Raw genomic sequence first — 20842 nt, 5'->3', positions numbered from 1 at the left:
AAAGCCCTAATCATTAGGGACTCTGCGGCTCAAGGAGAGGAGTCAGGGAATTCGCCAGATATGTTCTGAGTAACCTAGGAATATTTTTAAAAATATTAGGAACACTTTAAAAAACTGTAAGATAGTATGAATACTCTGGAGATCACATTCCAGCAAAATGGTCATGTCCTAAACATCACCAAAGGGAACCAGGCAAGAAATCCAAGTCTTAGGGATCAAGAATGAAATGAACCACCAGTCCGAGTTCTTGTGATTGAACTTCCTTTTGTTTTTAGCTGTCATTTTCCAGTCACTAGGTGTGGAAAAGCAGCAGCTAGGGGAATTTATACATTTGACTACTGATTAACTTACAGCCCATTCCATTCTAAAAAGGATATCTGGGAGCAAATAAATATCAAAAGTTATTTCCTATCCTAGTCTTTGCTATACTGTAATAGGTATTATCACCTAAACTCAGGAAAAGAAGCTACAAATACCAGGAAACCACTCACCTTATTTACAAGGGTATATAAGGCTTTGTCTTGTGCACCATATTTTAAACACTGCCTAATCCAGGTGTGGATAGTCCAGTCTCTCAGGTACCAGCAGTTGGGGCTGTGTCGAAATCTAAATAAAGCATAAGAAGAGAGAAAACTGGGGTTAACTGAAACGTCAATGCCAAAATGCATCCTCCATCAACAGGTCCTTCTCTTAGATATTTATAGATGTGCAGTCAATGTGACCAAAAGTCCTAAAGGTCAACAGTCAATAAAAACTTGACTACAAAACCTGTTAACTGTAAAGTTTGAAATGGGAAAGAAGGCAGAATTATCAATAACAAAGTACTGTAAATGCTGTATTCCTTACTTAACGCTTCCTGATTCAACATGTTGTTTTAAAATACGAGATTTCTAAAAAATAATCTGGGGGAAAATACTAACCATAGCATTATACAAATACGCATTTCATTAGAAGAGAGATGTAAGGCTGACGCTGACACTTTTGAAGTTTAAAATAAAACAGATGAAGCAAAAATGAAGAAAGGAATAGCACAGCAACTCTAGGGGGAAATCAGCTTTGAGTTATACTGATATTTCTTATGGCACTTAGGAGAGATTGGGACACTCTTCACCGAACCAAAAGAAAACAAAAAAGCAGAAAAAAATAAAAATGGAGCACAGTTAAACATCCAGGTCTTCCAGGATCCACATCCGCCACTGCCCTCTTCAAAGCTCCAGTCTAGCTCATCAGTTTGTCCATCTCCCATCTCCTTTTCGTTTCCTGTAGCTGCCCACATGGTTTTAAAAGGCCGAAGCAGCCCGAGTGGAGGCGTGTGTGGCAATGGTACCTACAAAGGAATGGAACTTAGAAAGGGATTCTGAGCGCTGCTCTTGCCTCAAGTGTGCACACACTGGTGATACCCGGGGTTGGGGCAACTTCTTGTGCCTGGGGGTCCCTGCCACAGACTGAGGAAGAGAGGAGACGCTGCTCTGAGGGGCTGTTTAAAGAGCTCTGTGGTCCTTTTTCTGTTTACCTGCTGTGACTAGGACACAGGATCAAACGTCGTATCATGGCAGGGGAAGTCCCCATCTTTTCTTTAATTGTTCAGGAAGCACATCAATCTCGGATCCTCCTTACAAAAATCAAACTATTTTCTTAAAAAAGGTAAGACAAAAACTTGGAGCAAAAGGATTTTGTGCCATATTTGAGTTGAGGATACGGCTAATACTAGTGTTTTTTAGAAGCTGGTTATTCAATCCGCCACCTGCTATTTCCTGCCATCTGCTATGGGGTTAGTTTTCCTGCTAAACAGGTTCTCTGCCAAAGTAAGAGCTGAGAAAAAGAGGAAGTGTGAAGTAGTATTTAATTTAGGATATTTATTAGTGCTCTGGTGAGAAATTTGGCAAAAATAAGATCTGAAGAGGTTTTGTGGATATAGAGTCACCTAACCCTCTCTAGACTTTGCAATATCTTACATCTTGCTGGAAATTATTTCTCACTCTTTCTTTACAGAATTAACCCATTTAAAAGCAGAAAGATAGATGGGGCACCTGGCTGGTTCAGTCAGTGGAGCAGGTGACTTTTGATCTTGGGGTCATGAGTTTGAGCTCCATGTTGGGGGTAGAGCTTACTTTAAAAATTTTAAAAAACCTATACAGCTTTAAAAAAAAAAAAAGCAGAAAGACAGAAATATGCCAAATTATGTTCTGGATAAAAATGACCTAGCCAGAGAAAGGCACTGTACAGGTGCCCAAGATCTAGATCTAAGGAGATCTTCTGCATAGAAATGAAACAAAATGTATCTTTTAGGATTTCATGTTTTCCCTCACATTTTAAAGTCAACAGTCAAGCTACTTGAGTTCCTCTCCGTGTTACTCTGAAACACCTGAAATTTAAAGCATAATGGCCAATTAAAAGTTTATTTTATTTTTTAAAGAAACAATTCAAGAGAATTACCAGGTGTACTGCCTAAACGAGAGTGACGCTGCCTTGCCGGGCTGTAAGCTTGCTGGGCAAGGAGAGGCATGCTGACCGCCCAACACTGACTCCTCGGTGCCTGACACAGTTGGTGGCCCATAGGTTTTCAGCACATAAAAAAACAGCTTTGGCCAACAAAGGTATAAAATGCTATAACGTGCTGATCATTTTGCTAACATCTACGACATATATGAAGAACTGTAAATTCCCTGTTTGCGGCATTAATAATCTCATTACAAACACAAAGTACACAAACATAGTTTCACAACAGTAAGAGGTGGGAAACGGTGCTGAGGAGACACAGGGCACTGCTAGCTGCTGGGAAGTGTTTTGGGTAGCAGTGATTATTACAGTCTGTCCATTTTTCCTTTAAAAACAAACAAAATTAAAAATGCCAATTACCTTCCCTACCCAAGATTATTTTAAACCTAAACCTCATTTTAAAATCTAATCTTCTGCCTCAGGATGTCTCCAGGGACAGAGAAGTTGCAGCTTTTCTTTCTGATAAGGCTTTAAAATAAGAGCACTGTGACCAAATCCAACCAAACCCCCTTTTCTTTTATTCAGGATCAGCAGACCATTTTTATTTAGGCTTTAAAGAAAACAAAGACTAATAGGACCTAGGTTTAGACCTTCAAAGCTCAAATTAAAATTTGTTTAAAGTCATTTGTTAACCGTCTGAGGCTAACTTTCATACATGGGGGAACAGAACAATGTTATCTTCTCAAAGGTCTTTTCTTCTCACACTTCGATTTCTTAGAAACCTAGAGGGAAAGTTACTCAAGACTTCACATATCCAATATAATCAGCACAGCAGCCTTTGAGACATTTGTCAACAAACTCTCGGGGGTCTTTAATAAGTCTACTCTCTCCCTCATCCTGGAACGGGGCTAGTTGGTATGATCTCTGCTCTCTAGAACCCAGTAATCCAGATACACAACCATGTCTAGGACATGTTCAACTAAGTGAGCATATTAAATCAATTTAGGAATAAGAGGGAAACACTACACATATTTTATGAAATATGCTGCCCAAACTGCAGTTTCTGCATTTCCCAGCCAGGCAGCACATAAACTCCTTTCTAAGCCCTTACCAGTGTTAAAAAAGAAAGGAGCACACAAACGTATGTGTGTTATCTAGCTGTCTAGAATATAAACAACTCAAACCATTGAGATAGTAGGGTCCACCCCACTCTGGATGGTGAGTTTGAGGATTTCTCTTTATCAATGCTGTTTTAAGCAGTTTAAACAGATAAACTTGGGCCCTGCTCAGAACTGCCAGTGGTAATATGATAGGCAGGTAAGTCTCTGGAATGGATACTTGCCTGGAATGATTCTGTGGACTGCTGGACGAGCATTCTCCCTTTCAGCCAGGAGAAAGGCAAAGAGACGAGAACACAACTAACACATTGATTTTCCAATGTGCCTGCAAACAGACTGGCTTTTGTTCTCGCCTGCTCTGACCACCAGCCTGGCAGATTACAGGCAGCCACTGTAGGAGTCCCCTCTGTGCCCTGTGCCATCAGCTGTTTGCTCACCTCGACAGAAGCTTTATTATTGTCCAGGCCAGCAGGCTGCCAAGCTGGGCAAACCGTGTGAGTGTGGAAAAGATAAACAAAATGCAACCCAAATATCCCCAACAATGCCTGTGCTCATGGAGGCCAGGGATATTCTGAGCTTCCAGCTTAGAAAATATAAGTAAACTTACAACAATTCTAAGAGTTTTTCCTGGAGTAAGGAGGGGCACAGGAAGGAGAAGGAGAGAATGAAGACGTGCACTCTGAAGCTCTACCTCTAGTTCTCAAAGTTGGTATCCCAAGGCCAAGGACCCTCTGTCCACAGTGCTAAGTGGAGTTCCAGGTGAAGACAGAACTGGCCTAAGAAGCCAAATCATGGCCAATCAAATGGCAGGAACTGGGAAGCTTCCTCTCCTCAAAAATCAGGCTATATTCAGGACTGCTCAGGGCATTCACCTGCACCATTGCTCATTCAAGATTAATGTCACCAGGAAGGAAGCAGAGGAGAATCACAGGCTGCAAAACTGACCAAGGGCAGAAGTCTTTGATACCTTAGAGATTTTTTTAATCAGGGAAGAGAGGTTATATCAAAGAAGTCAAGAGTGAAAAGCAAAACACTAGAGACTTACTATGATTACATAAAAGGTACTTTACTGTGCGAAAAAGTCACAGGGTATTTCCTACTTGTAATCATTTTCATCATTTCATTGAAAAAAATAATAAAGGGGGAAACAGCCTTTTCTCTACAGGATTCATATAAAGGTTACTGTTGAAGGCAAAAGTGACAATGTTCATCAGCCGTTCAGTACAGCTAGTAAATGTGCTTCTGGCTGGGCAGGGCTAATGCACAGATGCCAGAGCCTGGAGCTCAGTGGCTCCACCATTTAGCTGCAGCACCAGCTCTTCCATATGAATGAGCAAGCTTTCCACAACGTTTATCTGATTATGAGAGCCACCATCCTTAAACATACACATGCAGTTTTCCCTCCTCCCTAGTGAATTCCGTATCCTGTGGCAACAGGCTTTACAGATGGAAACCTCAGCTTTTGAGCTGGGCACACATGGAGGCGAGTGAGGGGCCAGGGTGAAGGGAGGAAAGAAACAGTGCCAAGAAGAAAATACAGCTGGCACTGAGGCCTGTCGTGTGGACTGCGAATCTTATCAGTGAAGCAAAGTGTGTAATTATTAAAAGGCCCGAGCACTTCCCTGAACTAGAACCAAAGGGTGGAAAGGGTGTCGTGTGACTATTTAAACCAGAATCTGATTCAATCACTGCTGACTTTCTCATCCTAAAAGGATAATTACTTTCTTTTGCAACCTTCTGGAAATTCTGCTTTCATCAATTATTAATTGCCCTCCCCCATAAAACCCATAAATAAAATCAAATTTTGAGAATTTTTCTCATGACAATTATATTTTAGTCAAGTGTTTGAAAAAGGGGTAGGGTCTAATAAAGGAACTGATAATAAAGACACAGTATTGTAGATTTTAAAACTCTTGCTTGCTTGAGATCTCAGAGTCTTATTCTTATAGAGGAACTTCAGTTAATTTTAACTTTCAGCAAACATGTCCCAAGTGTGCACTAAGAGAAGCACCAGGAGCAATAATCTGCTCTGAAATGCTCCTCCCTCAAACGGTCAACCAGTTTGGGCTCAACCACTGCCAGTGAATTCATTATCTCCCTCATGAAGCAGATAAAAAATGTTTATTTTCAAGTTCTAATACTTTTTTTCTTTTTTAAAGGACAGGGTTACAGGGACAGAATGTACACACAGTAAAATTCATACTTTTCAATGTATGAGTCTATAAGTGTCCAGCTGGTGCAATCATTCAATCACTACCACAATCAAGATGTAAGAACAGGTCTGTCGCCCCTAAAAACTCATTAATGCCTCCTTTGTAGTTAACCTCTCTATGGTTTGCTGGTCAATTTAAGCTAATTTTATATAGATAACCTCAAGTCTTTTTCTAACCCCACAGTGATTAATTTATGAGAGGAAAGCAAATACGGTAATAAAACTACAATTTCTATCAGTTAGTTTATAATTTATATCCTGCCAATTTCCAAAAAGAATTTGAAAAAAATTAAAACCCCGTTTGCGTAAGACCTTCTGGTATCCTTGTTTGCCATTCTAAAAAGGGTGATAAGTAAGTGGAGTTTTGGTAGAGAATAACACAGGCATAGAATTTTGCAAATGTGAAGTGCTAAATAAATGCAGCATAATAACACATTTTTTGAAGTGAAGATGGATAACAGAGGGACTCGTTAGATATCAAAGTCTAAATTTGTCAGACTCGGGGCTTAAAAATGAGGCTATTAGCATTTCACCTGAAAACACAGTGGTATGACATATCGGGAAGTAGGAGCAATACCCCATTTTCCATGTCCTTTTACGGAATAGGAAGAAAGTAATGACAAGTAAGATAATTATGGCCCCAAATTATTACCTCTTTCTCTTCTCTCTGACCTGGTTATTGTTTTGCCAGATGGACCTTTCTCCATCTAGGAAACATATTTTTTATTCATGAAGTAAGTACCTACCAAATAGCTACCCCGTGCCAGGTGATCCATGTTCTAGTCCTCAATTTCCCTGAACTCCAATCTTAAAGATGATATCTCTCCCTTTCTGATGTAAAAAGAACACTTACAGACTGACTCTGCTCTGTTCTTTCTCTCAAGGTATTTAAAGGTAAGAAGCCAACCAGAATGAAACCAACTGTTCTTTGTCTGAAGCCTGGAACGCCATTTTTATCAGCCTCCAAAAGGTGATGCATGTGGATGACAGGGGAGGATTATTTGTTGGAGAATGGGAGAAGAAAATATATTTACAGTGATTGCTGGGGTGCTTCCTTGCTTGTGATGGTCCTAAAAGCAGAAAACGGCTGGCTATGAAACTGTACCCAGAAGGGGCTCCTCAGCTACTTTAAAGCTGGACACACAGGTTAGCTTCACACCTGAGACACTGTCACTGGAGAGCAAGGTGAGGCTAAAGGGAGGAACAAGAAGTTCTTTTAGCAAGGAACAGGAAATTGAGAAAAACTGGATCTTGGAACCAGTCCTATTTATAAAAGCACAGAAAGTTGTGGGAACTGGCTTGGTTTAGGCAGAGATAAGGGAAATATTTTTGGTTTTTGGTAGGAAATCTATGAGCAGTAAATGAGCCAGTTTTAAAAAGATGCAAACATTGCCTGATACCTTCTATAGTTTGGCTAGGAACTTCAGACAAACTTCTGCAAAATCATGAATAATACAATGACTAAGACAGGAAAATCACATATATTTATTAATCACTGGTAGGGTGTACACATGAATAGTTCTGAGGAAGGGAAAGGTGAGAAACAAAACGGAGAAAAACAAAGGCATAAAAATCAGAATTTCTAGAGTATTCTTGGCTTAGTAAAGTTGCCAGGATTAAGTCTGCCACAAAAGAAATGAGCAGGCATAGGTTCCTGGCCCAGAGGATGAAGCACACCAGCAAAAAAAGCAGGGAAGAATTAAGCTGATGTTGAGCAGATTTATATGTGTATTTGTGTGTGAGATTATGGATTTCTTTAGGGGTATTTTTTTATTAACATATAATGTATTGTTTCAGGGGTACAGGTCTGTGATTCAACAGTCTTACACAATTCACAGCGCTCACCATAGCACATACCCTCCCCAGTGTCCATCACCCAGCCATCCCGTCCCTCCCACCCCCAACCACTCCAGCAACCCTCAGTTTGTTTCCTGAGATTAAGAGTCTCTTATGGCTTATCTCCCTCTCTTTCGTCTTTGTTTCATTTTTTCCTCCCTTCCCCTATGATCCTGTCTTGTTTCTCAAATTCCTCAAATCAGTGACATCATACGATACTTGTCTTTCCTTGATTGACTTATTTCGCTTAGCCTAATATCCTCTAGTTCCACCCATGTTGTTGCAAATGACAAGATTTCAGTTTTTTTGATTGGCTGCATAATATCCCATTGTGTATGTGTGTGTGTATATATATATATATATATACACACACACACACATACACATCTTCTTTATCCATTCGTCTATTGATGGACATCTGGGCTCTTTCCATAGTTTAGCTATTGTTGACTTTGCTGTTATAAACATTGGGGTGCATGTGCCCCTTCGGATCCCTACATTTATATCTTTGGGGTTAATACCCAGCAGTGCAATTGCTGGATCGTATGGTAGCTCTATTTTCAACTGTTTGAGGAACCTCCATACTGTTTTCCAGAGTGGCTGCACCAGCTTGCATTCCCACCAACAGTGTAGGAGGGTTTCTTTAGGGGTATTTCTGAGGGAAGAGAAGCTCAGCACTAATCTGGGTTTCTTAAGAATCAGATTTTCTTTTTAATGAAGAAAAAAAGCACCTCAGTGTTTTCAACATTCTGATTCTCTAATACATGGAAAAGCTGAATTCCATAAGGATTCTCCGTTTATATCAAAAGGTACGGTTGGATTTAGTGCAGTTATACAACCCAAGTTCACAGCTAGTTTCTATTTCTGTAACTCCACTAACTTACCTATAAAGCTTTCAATCTCTTAACAGGTAGGAGAGAACTTTTCTATCCTCTCACGTCCTACAACAGTAGGTGTTTGATGATTTGGCGACAATGACTCGGCCAGCTCAAGACTGTATAAATCCCAATAATGTATGTTGAAATTCACGAGTATTGTTTATAATGAAACAGTAATCCATTTCCAGTTTTGAAATATCATCCTGCCTATAAACAGATGAGGCCAGGAGGAAACGCTACCTCTTTTTGTATGAGGCCAGAGGAGATAAGAGATGGCAGAGGTGTGGAATAATGTGGTTTCTGAAAAGCCACCTACTCCTTACTTCCTCTGCCTGCTCTTTCCTTCCCATCAAACAGGTCCATGGATCTTTTTGCAGTGAAGTAAGTTCAGGAATAGACAAGCTGAAGGGAGAGTGAAACCACAAATATGAGGACAGAAGAGAGAATACGCGGTTCAAAGAACTCCCCTAACAAGTTCTAAACCAAAAAACTTAGACACCTAAGACCGGAAGATATTCCGAAAGCCATCTAGGCCAAGTAAACTGGGGATAGGGGAAGGAAGAAAAGCTGATATACAGTTAGAGAATCTATAATTTAGTGCTGGTAGGGACCTTCAAAACCCACCCTTCACTCAACTATTTATTGAGAAGTTACTATTTACCAAGCCCTGTACTGGGTGATGTGAAATTGTCTAGTACAATTCCTTTACGTTATCGACAGAAAAATCTTGGTGTCTACTGAGATGAAAAGTTTTAGGTTTGTAACAGGACCTAAACTAGACTCTTCAATCTTACTCCACCAGTGCTTCTCAATTCTTTTATTTGTAAGACATCTTTAAAAAGCATCTCTGGGGGCACCTGGGTGGCTCATTCGGTTAAGCAACCAACTCTTCATTCTGGCTCAGGTCATGATCTCAGGGTCCTGGGATCGAGCCCCGACTTGGGCTCAGTGCTCAGGGGGAGTCTGCTTCTCCCTCTCCCTATGCCCCTCCCCCTGCTCATGATCTCTCTCAAATAAAATCTTAAAAAAAAAAAGCATCTCTGCAGTTTGACAAAGGTCTATAACTTACTGAAAAATAAATAACATCTTTTTAAAAAAATTATTTATTTACTTGAGAGAGAGCACGCAAAAGCACATGCATGCAAGCAGGGGCAGGGGGAGAGAATCTCAAGCAGACTCCCAACATGGGGCTCAATTTCACAACCCTGAGATCATGACTGGAGCCGAAATTAACAGTGGGACACTCAAATGGCTGAGACACCCAGACATCTCAAGTAACATCTTTTCTAAATTTAGAAGAATTCAGAGAAAAATACTCAAACTATAAAATAGTTCTGGAATTGCCCTGAACTAGCTGTTTGACTTTGGGAAGTCATTCGATCCTTCAGGGTTTCAATTCCTGTAACTGTAAAATGAAGAGGTAAGATTAACTGGATCCATGAACTCGTATGTCCACAGGGGCCAGTTAATAGAAATGTATGAAGAACCAGGTAAGACAATAGGTGCAAGCTGTTTGTAACTATGAAGCAAAGTAGCTACTATATTTGAAAACATAAACAAAATATACTGAACTGTGGACTGGACCAGACCCCCTGAAACTCCTGCCAGCTCTCAAAGTTAATGACTCTATGCAATAATACGCTTAATCCACTCATTAAAACATCAGTCATTTACACGTTTCTATTACACCAGAAAAATGGCAGTGATACAAATAAGTGAATAGAGATTCAAGGATAAATAATCACTCAGCCCACAGTTGATTCTACTCTTTTCCACTATCCTCCACTCCCCTACCAGCTGAACATCATTTTACCCAGTTTGGGCAGTCACTAGAGATTATTATGGGGGCACCAGACCTTGCAAAGTGGCCTCTAAAATTACAAGATGAAATGATAAAACCACTAAAGTTGAACTCAAGGTCCCGAAAGTAGATTTTAATTAGAGAGATCAAGTTCTGCAGGAAATAAAATTTTTAGCAATTAATCCCTCCACTAGTATTTCCTACTCCAATGAGTATTGTATTCAGTTTATATCTAAGAGTCAGCCATCCAAAGCAACTTTCCTATACAACACAAATTGCTCTGTATGTTGCTACTTTCTTTTACTCCTTAAATAAATTCCTGCTAAGCAGTCATAATTACCCAAACAGTTCAATCATAACTTAGTTTTGGTACCAAACCCCCTAAGATCTGGTTATTTCTAGAGCAGAAACAGTGGAACCCTTTAAAAAGGGGGGAGTAACATGGGGGTGGTCATAGGGATATTAAGTTGTCTGCCAGTTTCTGGAACTATGAAAGGACACAATCACTTTTTATAGCTAAAAAGAAAAAAAATTTGAAAAACTGAGATTTAGATTTGTCAGTGCAACTGGTTTTCAGGAAGCTTTAATTCAACACCTAGAAAACAAAACAAAACAAAACAAAACCCTTATTTATATATAAGGTAAGTAGGAAAATTAAGGTGACCTTTCTTTTTTCTTGTGCTGCCAAATGTTTAAAATCAGGATGGCTACATTTATTAAGCAGCTCCCTTATTTAGCTTGGGCTAGCCCTGCCATACTAAAACCAAACTTTAAAAAAAAAACCTGAATATTTGAAATTCTACAAACATAATATACTAAGAAAATGCTTAAGAATGTCCCAAATGCAAACTTAATTCCACAGCAATGCTATGGGTCTGAGACAATTCCTTTTAATATGATAATTTTAAGAAAGAATGATTACAAATTTTGAACAGCAAAGAGCTCATTCTTTAGTAATATACCAAATACAAAGATCTGGGTTCAACTGTTCTGGCTGGTAAATCTTCCATAAAACCACCACGCTACAGCTAAACAAAAGCTCTCAGGCTGGCCCAAAAGGAGGGAATGAACAATTTGAAAAACATCTTTATTCCCTGAGAAAATTTTTAAAAATGCCTAAAAGTGCCAGGAGAGCTGTTTCAATGTGACTGCAGGCAGCTTTCCAAAGTCCCTCTGCTCCTCGAAGTATGACTCATAGGGAAAGCAGAGAGAGCATCTTGGCAAAGATACAGTCTTTCCTCTTTGGTTCCACCCTCCCACCCCTTTTATTTTATTTAAAAAAAAAAAAAAACAGCTTTAATAGATAATAGTTTATAGATTCCAGACAGGCTTAACTGAAGAAGTTTGAACACCAGGGAGGCAAAATATCATTGTAGAAGTCTCTATTGTTTGCCACTGTGAGCCACAGACGCAGGGAGGCATCTTCTGCATCCTAAAAAGGGCTGGTCCCATTGATCATGTGTCAGATTATGGCTGTGCTTTCTGGGAGAGGAGAGAGAAATGAACTATAAAAATACCTCCACTTCCCAAGCTTCAGAAACATCATTAGCTCATATGCTGGACGATTACAGTGAGCTGGAAGGGGCAGGAGCATGTCCTTTATGAGGGCACATTAAGTGGAATGGAATTTCAACTGTGGTAGCTGGAGGCTATCCATCTGTACATGTCTGCTATAATGCTTGCAACCTCCAGTCAACAGGCACAATTTTTCCTTCCCTAATTTTAGGCAAAAAAGCAAGAGAACTAGTTTTTTTTTTTTTTTTTTAAATAAAAAGAGAGCAACGTTAAGGAAAAGTTGAATGTCGAACTAGAGAGAAGAGTTTTACTTGGGTACCTATATGGAGTCACTTATAACAGAATGGAGAATTTGGTGTTGGCAAAGCTGTTCTCTTCTGCATGTGCTCATCCACCAACCTACCATGAATCAAGATATTACGCTGGGCACTAGGTGACAGAGATAAACACATATATATACTCCTTGCCTTCAGTGACGTTAGATTGGGATTATCAAAACACAAGTATTTTGTGAGCATCTGAAACAAGCTTAGGTTAATTCATTACCATCAATGCAAGTCCTCATTTACTTAACACTGATTATTTCATAACACCCTGGTACTAAATTTTCAAAAATTGGCTCTCAGAAGAGAAGTGAATCCAACTTTCCTCTCCTCTTCTTAGTATGTCTTTTTCTGTTTGTTTTCTTTGGATATATTTAAGAAATAAAGTGTTACAGATATAAAAGCTGTACCTGCCTGGGTGGCTCAGTTGGTTGAGCGTCTGACTCTTGGTTTCGGCTCAGGTAGTAATCTCATGGGTCGTGGGACCAAGCCCCAAGTTGGACTCCCCATTCAGCGGAGAGTCTGCTTGAAGATTCTCTCACTCTGCCCCTCTCCCCACTCCCATGCACATTCTCTAAAATAAAGAAATCTAAAAAAAAAGCTGTACCCTCCTGCTGCTACTTTCCTAGGAATAACGTTGGTGTCCATCATGCTCATACATGTTTTTATACCTTTATCACCTAGGGATAATTCCAATTTAAGGTACATGTATGTGCCTTTTAACTCTGCATTCAAGGCCTGTCTGATAGAGAACTGAGCCAGCCAAACCACAGCATTGTGTTTTGCCAGGGGCAGAAGAGTAGAGACAGAAGCGACAAAATTATATCTCAGATAAAAGGTGGGATCAGACACCACTTTTACTGTGGAAATTAATCAGCACCACCATTAGGAAAATCCCTGACAAGGTGATTGTTGCTCTGCATTTGACTGGAACCCAGCCCTAACTTGCTGACTTGGTTAAATCAACCTGAGAAGCAGTTTTGTCATCTATAAAATAGAGGTGAAAATACCTTAATCACAAGGTTACTTTGAAAATCAAAGGAGAATTAGGTTAAGTATTTTGACAACTTTTAATCCTCTTTGGAACCAAGCAGAGTACAAATATGCACAAAAACAAACATTACTGTTAGTCTATTTGATATACACTTGATGGCATTCTGTCTGGTACTGGTCACTATTTGCTTTAAATATGTTTCGTTCCTAAGACTAAGGCCTGTGGCATAACTGCCTCTGGGAGTAGAGAAGTAGTTAAGACACAAGATTTGGCATCAGGTGGACTTCAATACTACTTTACAACCCCCAGGAAACTGACCTAAACCTGAGGATGCCACCTGTAAAATGAGTAAAAGTTGTCAACACCTCACATGGCACAACTCTGGATTGATATGAGCATCGAGGAGGTTAGACGTGTAAACTCCTTGAAACAATGGCCAGCACACAGCCCTTTCCGACAGGCTGGACAGAGCAGCTGACAGTAGCCACATGCAAAAGGACACGGAGTTAAATGTGAACTCCACTGACTATTCCCTCCACTTGGGCTGTGACCTGCATAGTGCTGGGCACACACCAGCAGCAAATACCTGACTATCATCAGCCAACTGGGATGGATACAGTAGGAAGGACAGGGTCAGTAAGAGGGTGAAGTGTCCCGTGTGCCTCATTCCTTTAAAAAACAATCTCAAAGGAGGAGCCGGAAGGCGAGCCAGAGGGGAGAACAGAGAGGCTTTCCACAATCACAAAGGCTCAAAGCCAACCAGTACAGGAGTGTGCCAGTCAGTCTGATGACTGGTAGTAGGGTTTCTGATCTTATGATAGAAAAAGGACTCGGCAGAGAGATGGGAGTCAGGAGATGACCTAATAAGGAGTTAATTTACCTATTACTGCTCTTCTACTCTTGGACTGGTTTTCACAAGCTTGGCAAGCCAGAGTTACAACACAACAGAGATTATGCCTTGAGTCCTCTGTTGGTTCAGTGCCCACCAGCCTCTGTCTGGTTGGACTCAATAACTAAGGAGTATGAATATCTACTGAAGATAAACTGAACCACTCAAAAGAGAAGTTGCCAAGCACTGCTCATGGCTCTTGATCTACACTTGGGGCAGAATCTCAGAGGAAGGAAAAAGGTATCTATATGGGGCATGCCACCCATCCAAGCCTAGGAAGTAAAGGAAAAGAGCAACAGAGGCAATGCATTTGCTGCTGAGCACGCTACTGTCCCAGCCTGTAATCTTTGCCCACCCATCTGCCGCACCGCACCCCCCAGAAGCCAAGAACCCTCTTTTCCATCTTTTATGCACTACTGGTAACCCAAAAAGACTTTAAGGCTGAAAGCTCCCATTCCTGCCTGCAATCCAGATGGAGCCATCAGCCCTTTCACAACCTAGGCAAAGCAGCTAATGGCAACCACATGACAGCAAAGGGCCACTGAGTTAATGGAATATCTATGAAAATAAATACACAATAGTTTTTTTCAAGTTAAAAAAATTGTGAATACAACCAATTACTGTGTTTTAGGATCCTATGTTAAGCTAGGCTCAAAAAATGAGAGAAAGACATAGCTGTTGCTATGGTGGCCACGGTATTTGATCATCTCTAAGATTTCCCATAATCCCATGCAAGTCTAGAAAAGTCTGATTTATTAGTAATACTTGTACCAACTATATTTTTAGGAATGAATGAGTACTTATAAAAGGGTGCAACATACTGAGAAGCTTGCTTTTTTTGAATATTTAGATCTTTTTAAATTTAATTTTTTAATTTTTTTAAAGATTTTATTTGAGAGAGAGAGACAGAGAAAGAGTGAGCATTGAAGGGGGAGGGGGAGAGGGAGATAGAGAATCTCAAGCAGACTCCCTGCTGAGTGCGGAGCCCAACATGGGGCTTGATATCATGACCTGAGCCAAAACCAAGAGTCAGACTCTCAACCAACTGAGCCACCCAGGCACTCCTAGATCTCTTAAAAAAAAAAAAAATTCTAAAGGGAAGCTTCCTTTTCCTGAATCAGTTTGTGCAAAATCTTCATCTAATTGTAACTGAGAATGATGAGAAGGATCAAAATAACAGTTAAATTAAAAAGTACTGAACATTTCCCATGTGCGATATCCTCAGTACTTTATATATACTTTTTCGTTTTTACAGAGTAGGAAACTGAAAACTGAAAAGGATAAAAATCTAGCCTGAGAGCTTGCAATAAAGCCAACACAGGTGGTTTTTATTTTTACTACAGTGTTTGAAAAAGACTACTGGTTGCTGTTGAGCATCAGTAGTTAGCTTCATTTAGATAGCCTGCTTTACAAAAAACTGTGTCACTCTGAACACCAGAACTACATTTGGCACAGCAGGATGTTCATATCATGAGAGGAATGTAGAAGTGAAGACAATAGGTTCTTATGCCAGGGTAGCCTGACAGGGCTATTTTGCTGGGTAACCCCCCCACCCACGCCCCAGTCCAGGTCTTTTCTCTTGGGTTGTTCCCCAGAGAGGATTCCTCCAGGCTCCTCCCTGAAAGGGATAATAATCCTTACATCGCCAAGTCCAGAGTCCTTCTGGTTCAGTCTCTCCAGAAAGAAAACTACCAGTCTTCTGTTAGGGTTGGAGAGAAACAATCTGGGTATTTCACTACTTCTGAAAACTTTCAATCAATCCTCCTCCCTTGCTGCTTTTTCTTTATGAGCCTTTCTAGGGTCCTACGGTATGGATGTTCTTGTAACCAAATTTCTCCTCCTGCCAGCTTCAGTGGTAGCTTTCTCTTTCTGCTAAGTGTGTTACCTCTTGTCCAACTATTTTATAATTTTCAAAATTTTGTTCCTATTTTCTGTCTTCTTTATTTTTTAATTTTTGTCTTTTTTAACTTTTATTGTCATGTTTAGAGGTTTTATAAGGAATGGAACTAAGACCTTATGTTCAAACTGTCAGAAGTCAGAAGACTTCTATAAGCCATTTGATCTCTGTGAACTAGTCAATGGATTGTACAATAATCTGAAAGCAATGATGGAAAGAAAATGTATTTCAAACATTCAAATGTATTTCAGCAGTAATATCCTCTGCTTAAAGAAGAACACATCTTGAGGAAGACACTTAACTCTGGATTTCTGCATCAGTAAATTGCAAAACAAAAGGCTAGATCAGAGAACAGCCCTTTAATAGCCCCATTAACTCTAATACCTTCAACAAAGGCCCAAAATAAATCACAGTGCTATTATTTGTTCAATCTAAAATATTTTATTGAAAATATCTGTGCACATATATTAAGACCCCAATATGTGGATGGTATACTAAGTGTTAAAAAATATTAAGACAAGGTCCCTAAATTGTAATATTCCCTCTTTTTCTTTTCTGGGGGAAAAAAGGATAATCACACGTAACAATATTATTCAGGATTACTCGAAAAAGGAAACCAAGTTAAATCAAGCTTGGCAAATTCTCCTTTAAGAAGGGAGAAAATTCAGAAGGTAGAAAATTATGTAATATTGCAACAATGTCTTAAAAGATGAAACTTCAGCCATACTCATAGAACTTTCTCTGCTCTGATGATTTAAAAAAAAATGTTTTCTCTATATGTGAAGGGTCAAGGAGCTAGGAGAATGGATCTCACAAAACTATGAAACCAGTACAACAGAAACAATGTAGCTCAGGCTGAAGCACCAAGGCACTTCTGTGTCAACAGCTGATGCCATAGCCCAGCTTCCTGGCATTATCCGCAGGGATCAGAAGGGAGGGGAAAAAGAAAGAGAATGGTGAGGGGGGGGCGCCTGGGTGGCTTAGATGGTTAAGCTTCTGCCTTCGGCTCGGGTCATGATCCCAGGGTCCTGGGATCAAGTCCCACATTGAGCTCCCTGCTCAGTGCAGAGCCTGCTTCCCCCTCTCCCTCTGCCATTCCCTCTGCTTGTGCTCTTCTGTCTATCTCTCTGTCAAATAAATAAAATCTTTAAAAAAAAAAAAAGAAAGGGAACAGGGGAAAGGGGGACCACAATGACCACCTGTACTTACTATCCTTAGGGTTCAAAGTTAACACCATTTTCCCCATACATGGACCCCCTTACTTTGTATGTAAGGAGGAGAGCCACCGTCTAACAGAGACAGGAAACTGTCAGACTGTAGTGAATACAGTACCGCATTAGAACGAGGAACAAGCTCTCGTCCTTTGCATACTGTGGAGACCCGCAGGCATGATCGCACAATACAGCAATACGGTACCTGAGAGCACCTGCTTCCCAGTGCATGTAACTGAACTTTTCATTCCTTGCAAATGCCACACAGGATGTGACATTACACACAAGCCATGTCATCAGGTGTATTTTATTTTGTACCAATTCAAGGGATAATAAAAACCCAAAGGGTTGAGTTAAAAATTATACTTCAGTGAATTCGGGTCTTTCGACAATCAGGACTGTTGCAAATGTTTAATAATCTTGTGCTTTCTGGCTACCACTGTCCTTTGCTTTAGAGAAGCGCCTGCCGCCAAGAATGTGAAGGTCATTTTTACTCACTGAATCAAATAATGTGAGATTTAGTAGCTCTGTAAAGAAGAGCTTATCTTTCATACCGATAATGTAATACATTTATTGATATGCATTCACTAAACACATATACATCTGATATAAGGACAGGAGACGTGGACAAAAGGCTAATGCCTATATATCAGTTTGGTACCCATCTGTCTCTGGTATGACACTCACGAATAACATGACTTTCCTGCGGCCCAGGGCAATGCCTTGACAGCTCTCCTCTCTCTGGGCACTCAGACGACAACACCGACACGATGTGTTCAGTAACAAAAGAGTGCTCAGTTTTTGAACTCTTACATTTTTCCAGTCACTGTGTTCACCACTTCCTAAAGATTATTTCATTTATGTGTCAAAACAGCTCTACGTAGAATAAGTATGCTACCATCTCCATTTTACAGATGAGGAACCTCAACATCAAAAGGTTAGACAATCTCCCCAATGTCATGCAGTTAGGATGAAACAAGGCCAGGATTTAAACCCAGACAGTCTGAATCCAGAGCTTTCGACCACTGAGCTATACTGCCTGATATTAAAATCAGGTGATTTTATTTATTTTTAAAAAATTTTATTTGTGACATTTTATTTTATTTATATTTTTAAGTAAGCTTTATGTCCAATGTGGGGCTTGAACTCAGGACCCTGAGATCAAGAGTCGCACGCTCTACCAACGGAGCCAGCCAAGCGCCTCTAATCAGGTAGATTTTATGGTAAAATTTCCATTAACTTTCTACCAAAAAGACTGGGGCTTCTTAATGCTCCAATCAGGGTATCAACAATGACACAGGAGGTGCTACTCCAATTAAGATTACCCTCTAGCAAAAGGAGCTTTTGGCTAGAAAACCTGTCATTTTCAGAAATTAGAGATAAAATCATTTGGTTTGAGTCATACTGAATGAAAGTCATTGTCCTTTCTCCCCTGATTCTGGAATGCAATATTATAACTAGATGTTTAGCAAGCTACCCCAGCCCTAGAATTTCCACTATTATTCACTAACGACAATCAAATGTCACCATTTGCTATTATATCTCTTTAATGACCATAATGCATCTAATGAGATCACAGACAGGTATATCTGTGTATTTCTGATATATTCCATTCATAACGGAATTATGTGTTTCATTCCCATTCATGTTTATGCATATACTCCCACATAAAAAAAATGATATCAAATGGAATACTATGTACCTTACATTTTAGAAGCAGAGCTACACCCACTCCAAAAATTTAATTACCTAAAGGTATTAATAAATGAATAGGTAAAATAAAATTTAAGGAGAGGGGTAGATAGCGACTTAAAATTTAAGAGAAAGGTCCCATGCTCACTTAGTGGCAAGACATCCTATTGTGAGAATATTGTAGAGTTGTTAAGGGATGCTTCTACTTATCCATTCAACCCCTTCACCTTCTTCATTATAAAAAAGTGAGCTTGCAATGATAAGGCAAACATGGTCACGAGCTCATTGACAATTTCATTATGTAAATTATATTAACTGAGTCTTCATGTATTGCCCTCTCTCTTTTCTCCCAGCTATCCAAGGGCATTTAGCGTTGTAGTGGGCATGACTGCAGAAATGTACAGGTGAGGGGGAGTGGAAGTGGTTCAGAAAGAAGCCTCACTGAGAAAGGAGAATTATTCCATGTACTCTGATTTTAGGCATTTGACTACGTGCACCTTAATGAGTCTATAGCAATGCTCATTTTCTCATAAAATGCCCACCAATTCTGTACTCAACACCTCTATGCTGACTCATGCTCTGTTATCAGATCTCAAGAATAATCAGAAAACATTAAGAGAATCCTTGAAGTCTAATGTACTCATCCATTCATCATCAGAAGGTAATACTATTCTTACAAGATGCTGTGCTATGTCCTCTACAGAACAACCAGACATGCCATTCTTGATAACCTCAGGATTTAAAGGCAGTCCGTAAGATGATTTCTAAAGAAATACAAATATAAGTACAACAGATAAGTAAAATAGATGTGCAACTATATGTCATCTACATACCACTGAAAGGAAGGAAACTCAACCACCATAAGGTATCCCATGTACATGAAACTTGGGCTTTGATTCCCTACTTCCACCAAATGCTATTTAAAATTGTAATGTATTTTGGTGGAATTTTTATATAACTGTACCCTATTACAAATGATTATGTGACTCTGGGAAAATCTTTTACTCCTTCTCTCTTATAGTTTCCAGCTCTGTAAATTATATTATTTTGAACAACATCTCAAACAGAGATGACATCAAAGAAACCTGACCAGAGAAGCTGGTAGGAAAGCTCACGAATCTTAAGTGAATGGACCTGCTGTTCCAAAAATGCACTGATGTATACTGTGTGATATGAAGAAGCCTACTATGTTCTGATTTTTTGTTTTAGAGGCTTAGCAAGTAAAGGGAGACAACACATTTTGTCTCTAGGATCAAGGATGAATGAATATGAACCATTTTGTTTCATGATTTCAATGACCAAAATGACATTAGGCAGAAATGTAGGTAATAAAATAGCTTACCTAGAAGCAAATAACCATTGAATCTATATATCTCCAACCCAAATATGGCCCATAGCTGCAGACACATTTCAATTGCTTCCTGGACATTTCCATTTGGTCTCACACAGGCTCTTCATAGACACCACATTCAGAACTAAGAATACCTACTTTATCTTCCGCCCTGTTTAAACTTTCTGTATTCTTAATCTTCAATGATCTAAGATCACTGAAGATCACCCAAATTCCATTATATGAATTCTACTACCAGACCTCCTGAATATCTCTTAGCCTATGTTGTACTAGTTTAAAAGTCTAATTCCTCCAGTGGCTTCTTTACAAGACTGCATTTGAAAACCTTTTTTTTTTAATTGCAAAAAACTATCTTTTCTGATATAAATATAGTAATTTTTTCTTTTTTAATTTTTTTATTATGTTAATCACCATACATCACATCATTAGTTTTTGATGTAGTGTTCCATGATTCATTGTTTGTGCATAACACCCAGTGCTCCACACAGTACGTGCCCTCTTTAATACCCATCACCAGGCTAACCCATCCCCCCACCGCCTCCCTTCCAGAACCCTCAGTTTGTTTTTCAGAGTCCATCGTCTCTCATGGTTCGTCTCCCCTCCGATTTACTCCCCTTCATTCTTCCCCTCTTGCTATCTTTTTTTTTTTCTTAACATATATTGCATTATTTGTTTCAGAGGTACAG

The 20842-nt window shown here is 39.6% G+C and overlaps 1 protein-coding gene across 2 annotated transcripts in view; it reads right to left on the bottom strand.

Annotated features, from left to right (window-relative positions):
* The window catches only part of MRPS27 (mitochondrial ribosomal protein S27), a 110776-nt gene that overhangs the window by 20100 nt on the left and 69834 nt on the right, over positions 1-20842 (bottom strand). For both annotated transcript variants that reach the window (XM_073905364.1, XM_073905365.1), the window contains one exon: positions 492-606. In XM_073905364.1, the coding sequence (XP_073761465.1) occupies positions 492-606 (115 nt within the window). The remainder of the gene's footprint in view (positions 1-491; positions 607-20842) is intronic.

This window comes from Callorhinus ursinus, unplaced genomic scaffold (genome assembly GCF_003265705.2).
Source record: "Callorhinus ursinus isolate GAN/ISIS: 27379988/994484 unplaced genomic scaffold, GSC_fseal_2.0 scaffold23, whole genome shotgun sequence".
NCBI classification, from domain to species: domain Eukaryota; kingdom Metazoa; phylum Chordata; class Mammalia; order Carnivora; family Otariidae; genus Callorhinus; species Callorhinus ursinus.
The sequence above is the reverse complement of the archived record's forward strand: the minus strand, read 5'-3'. Positions and strand labels throughout refer to the sequence as shown.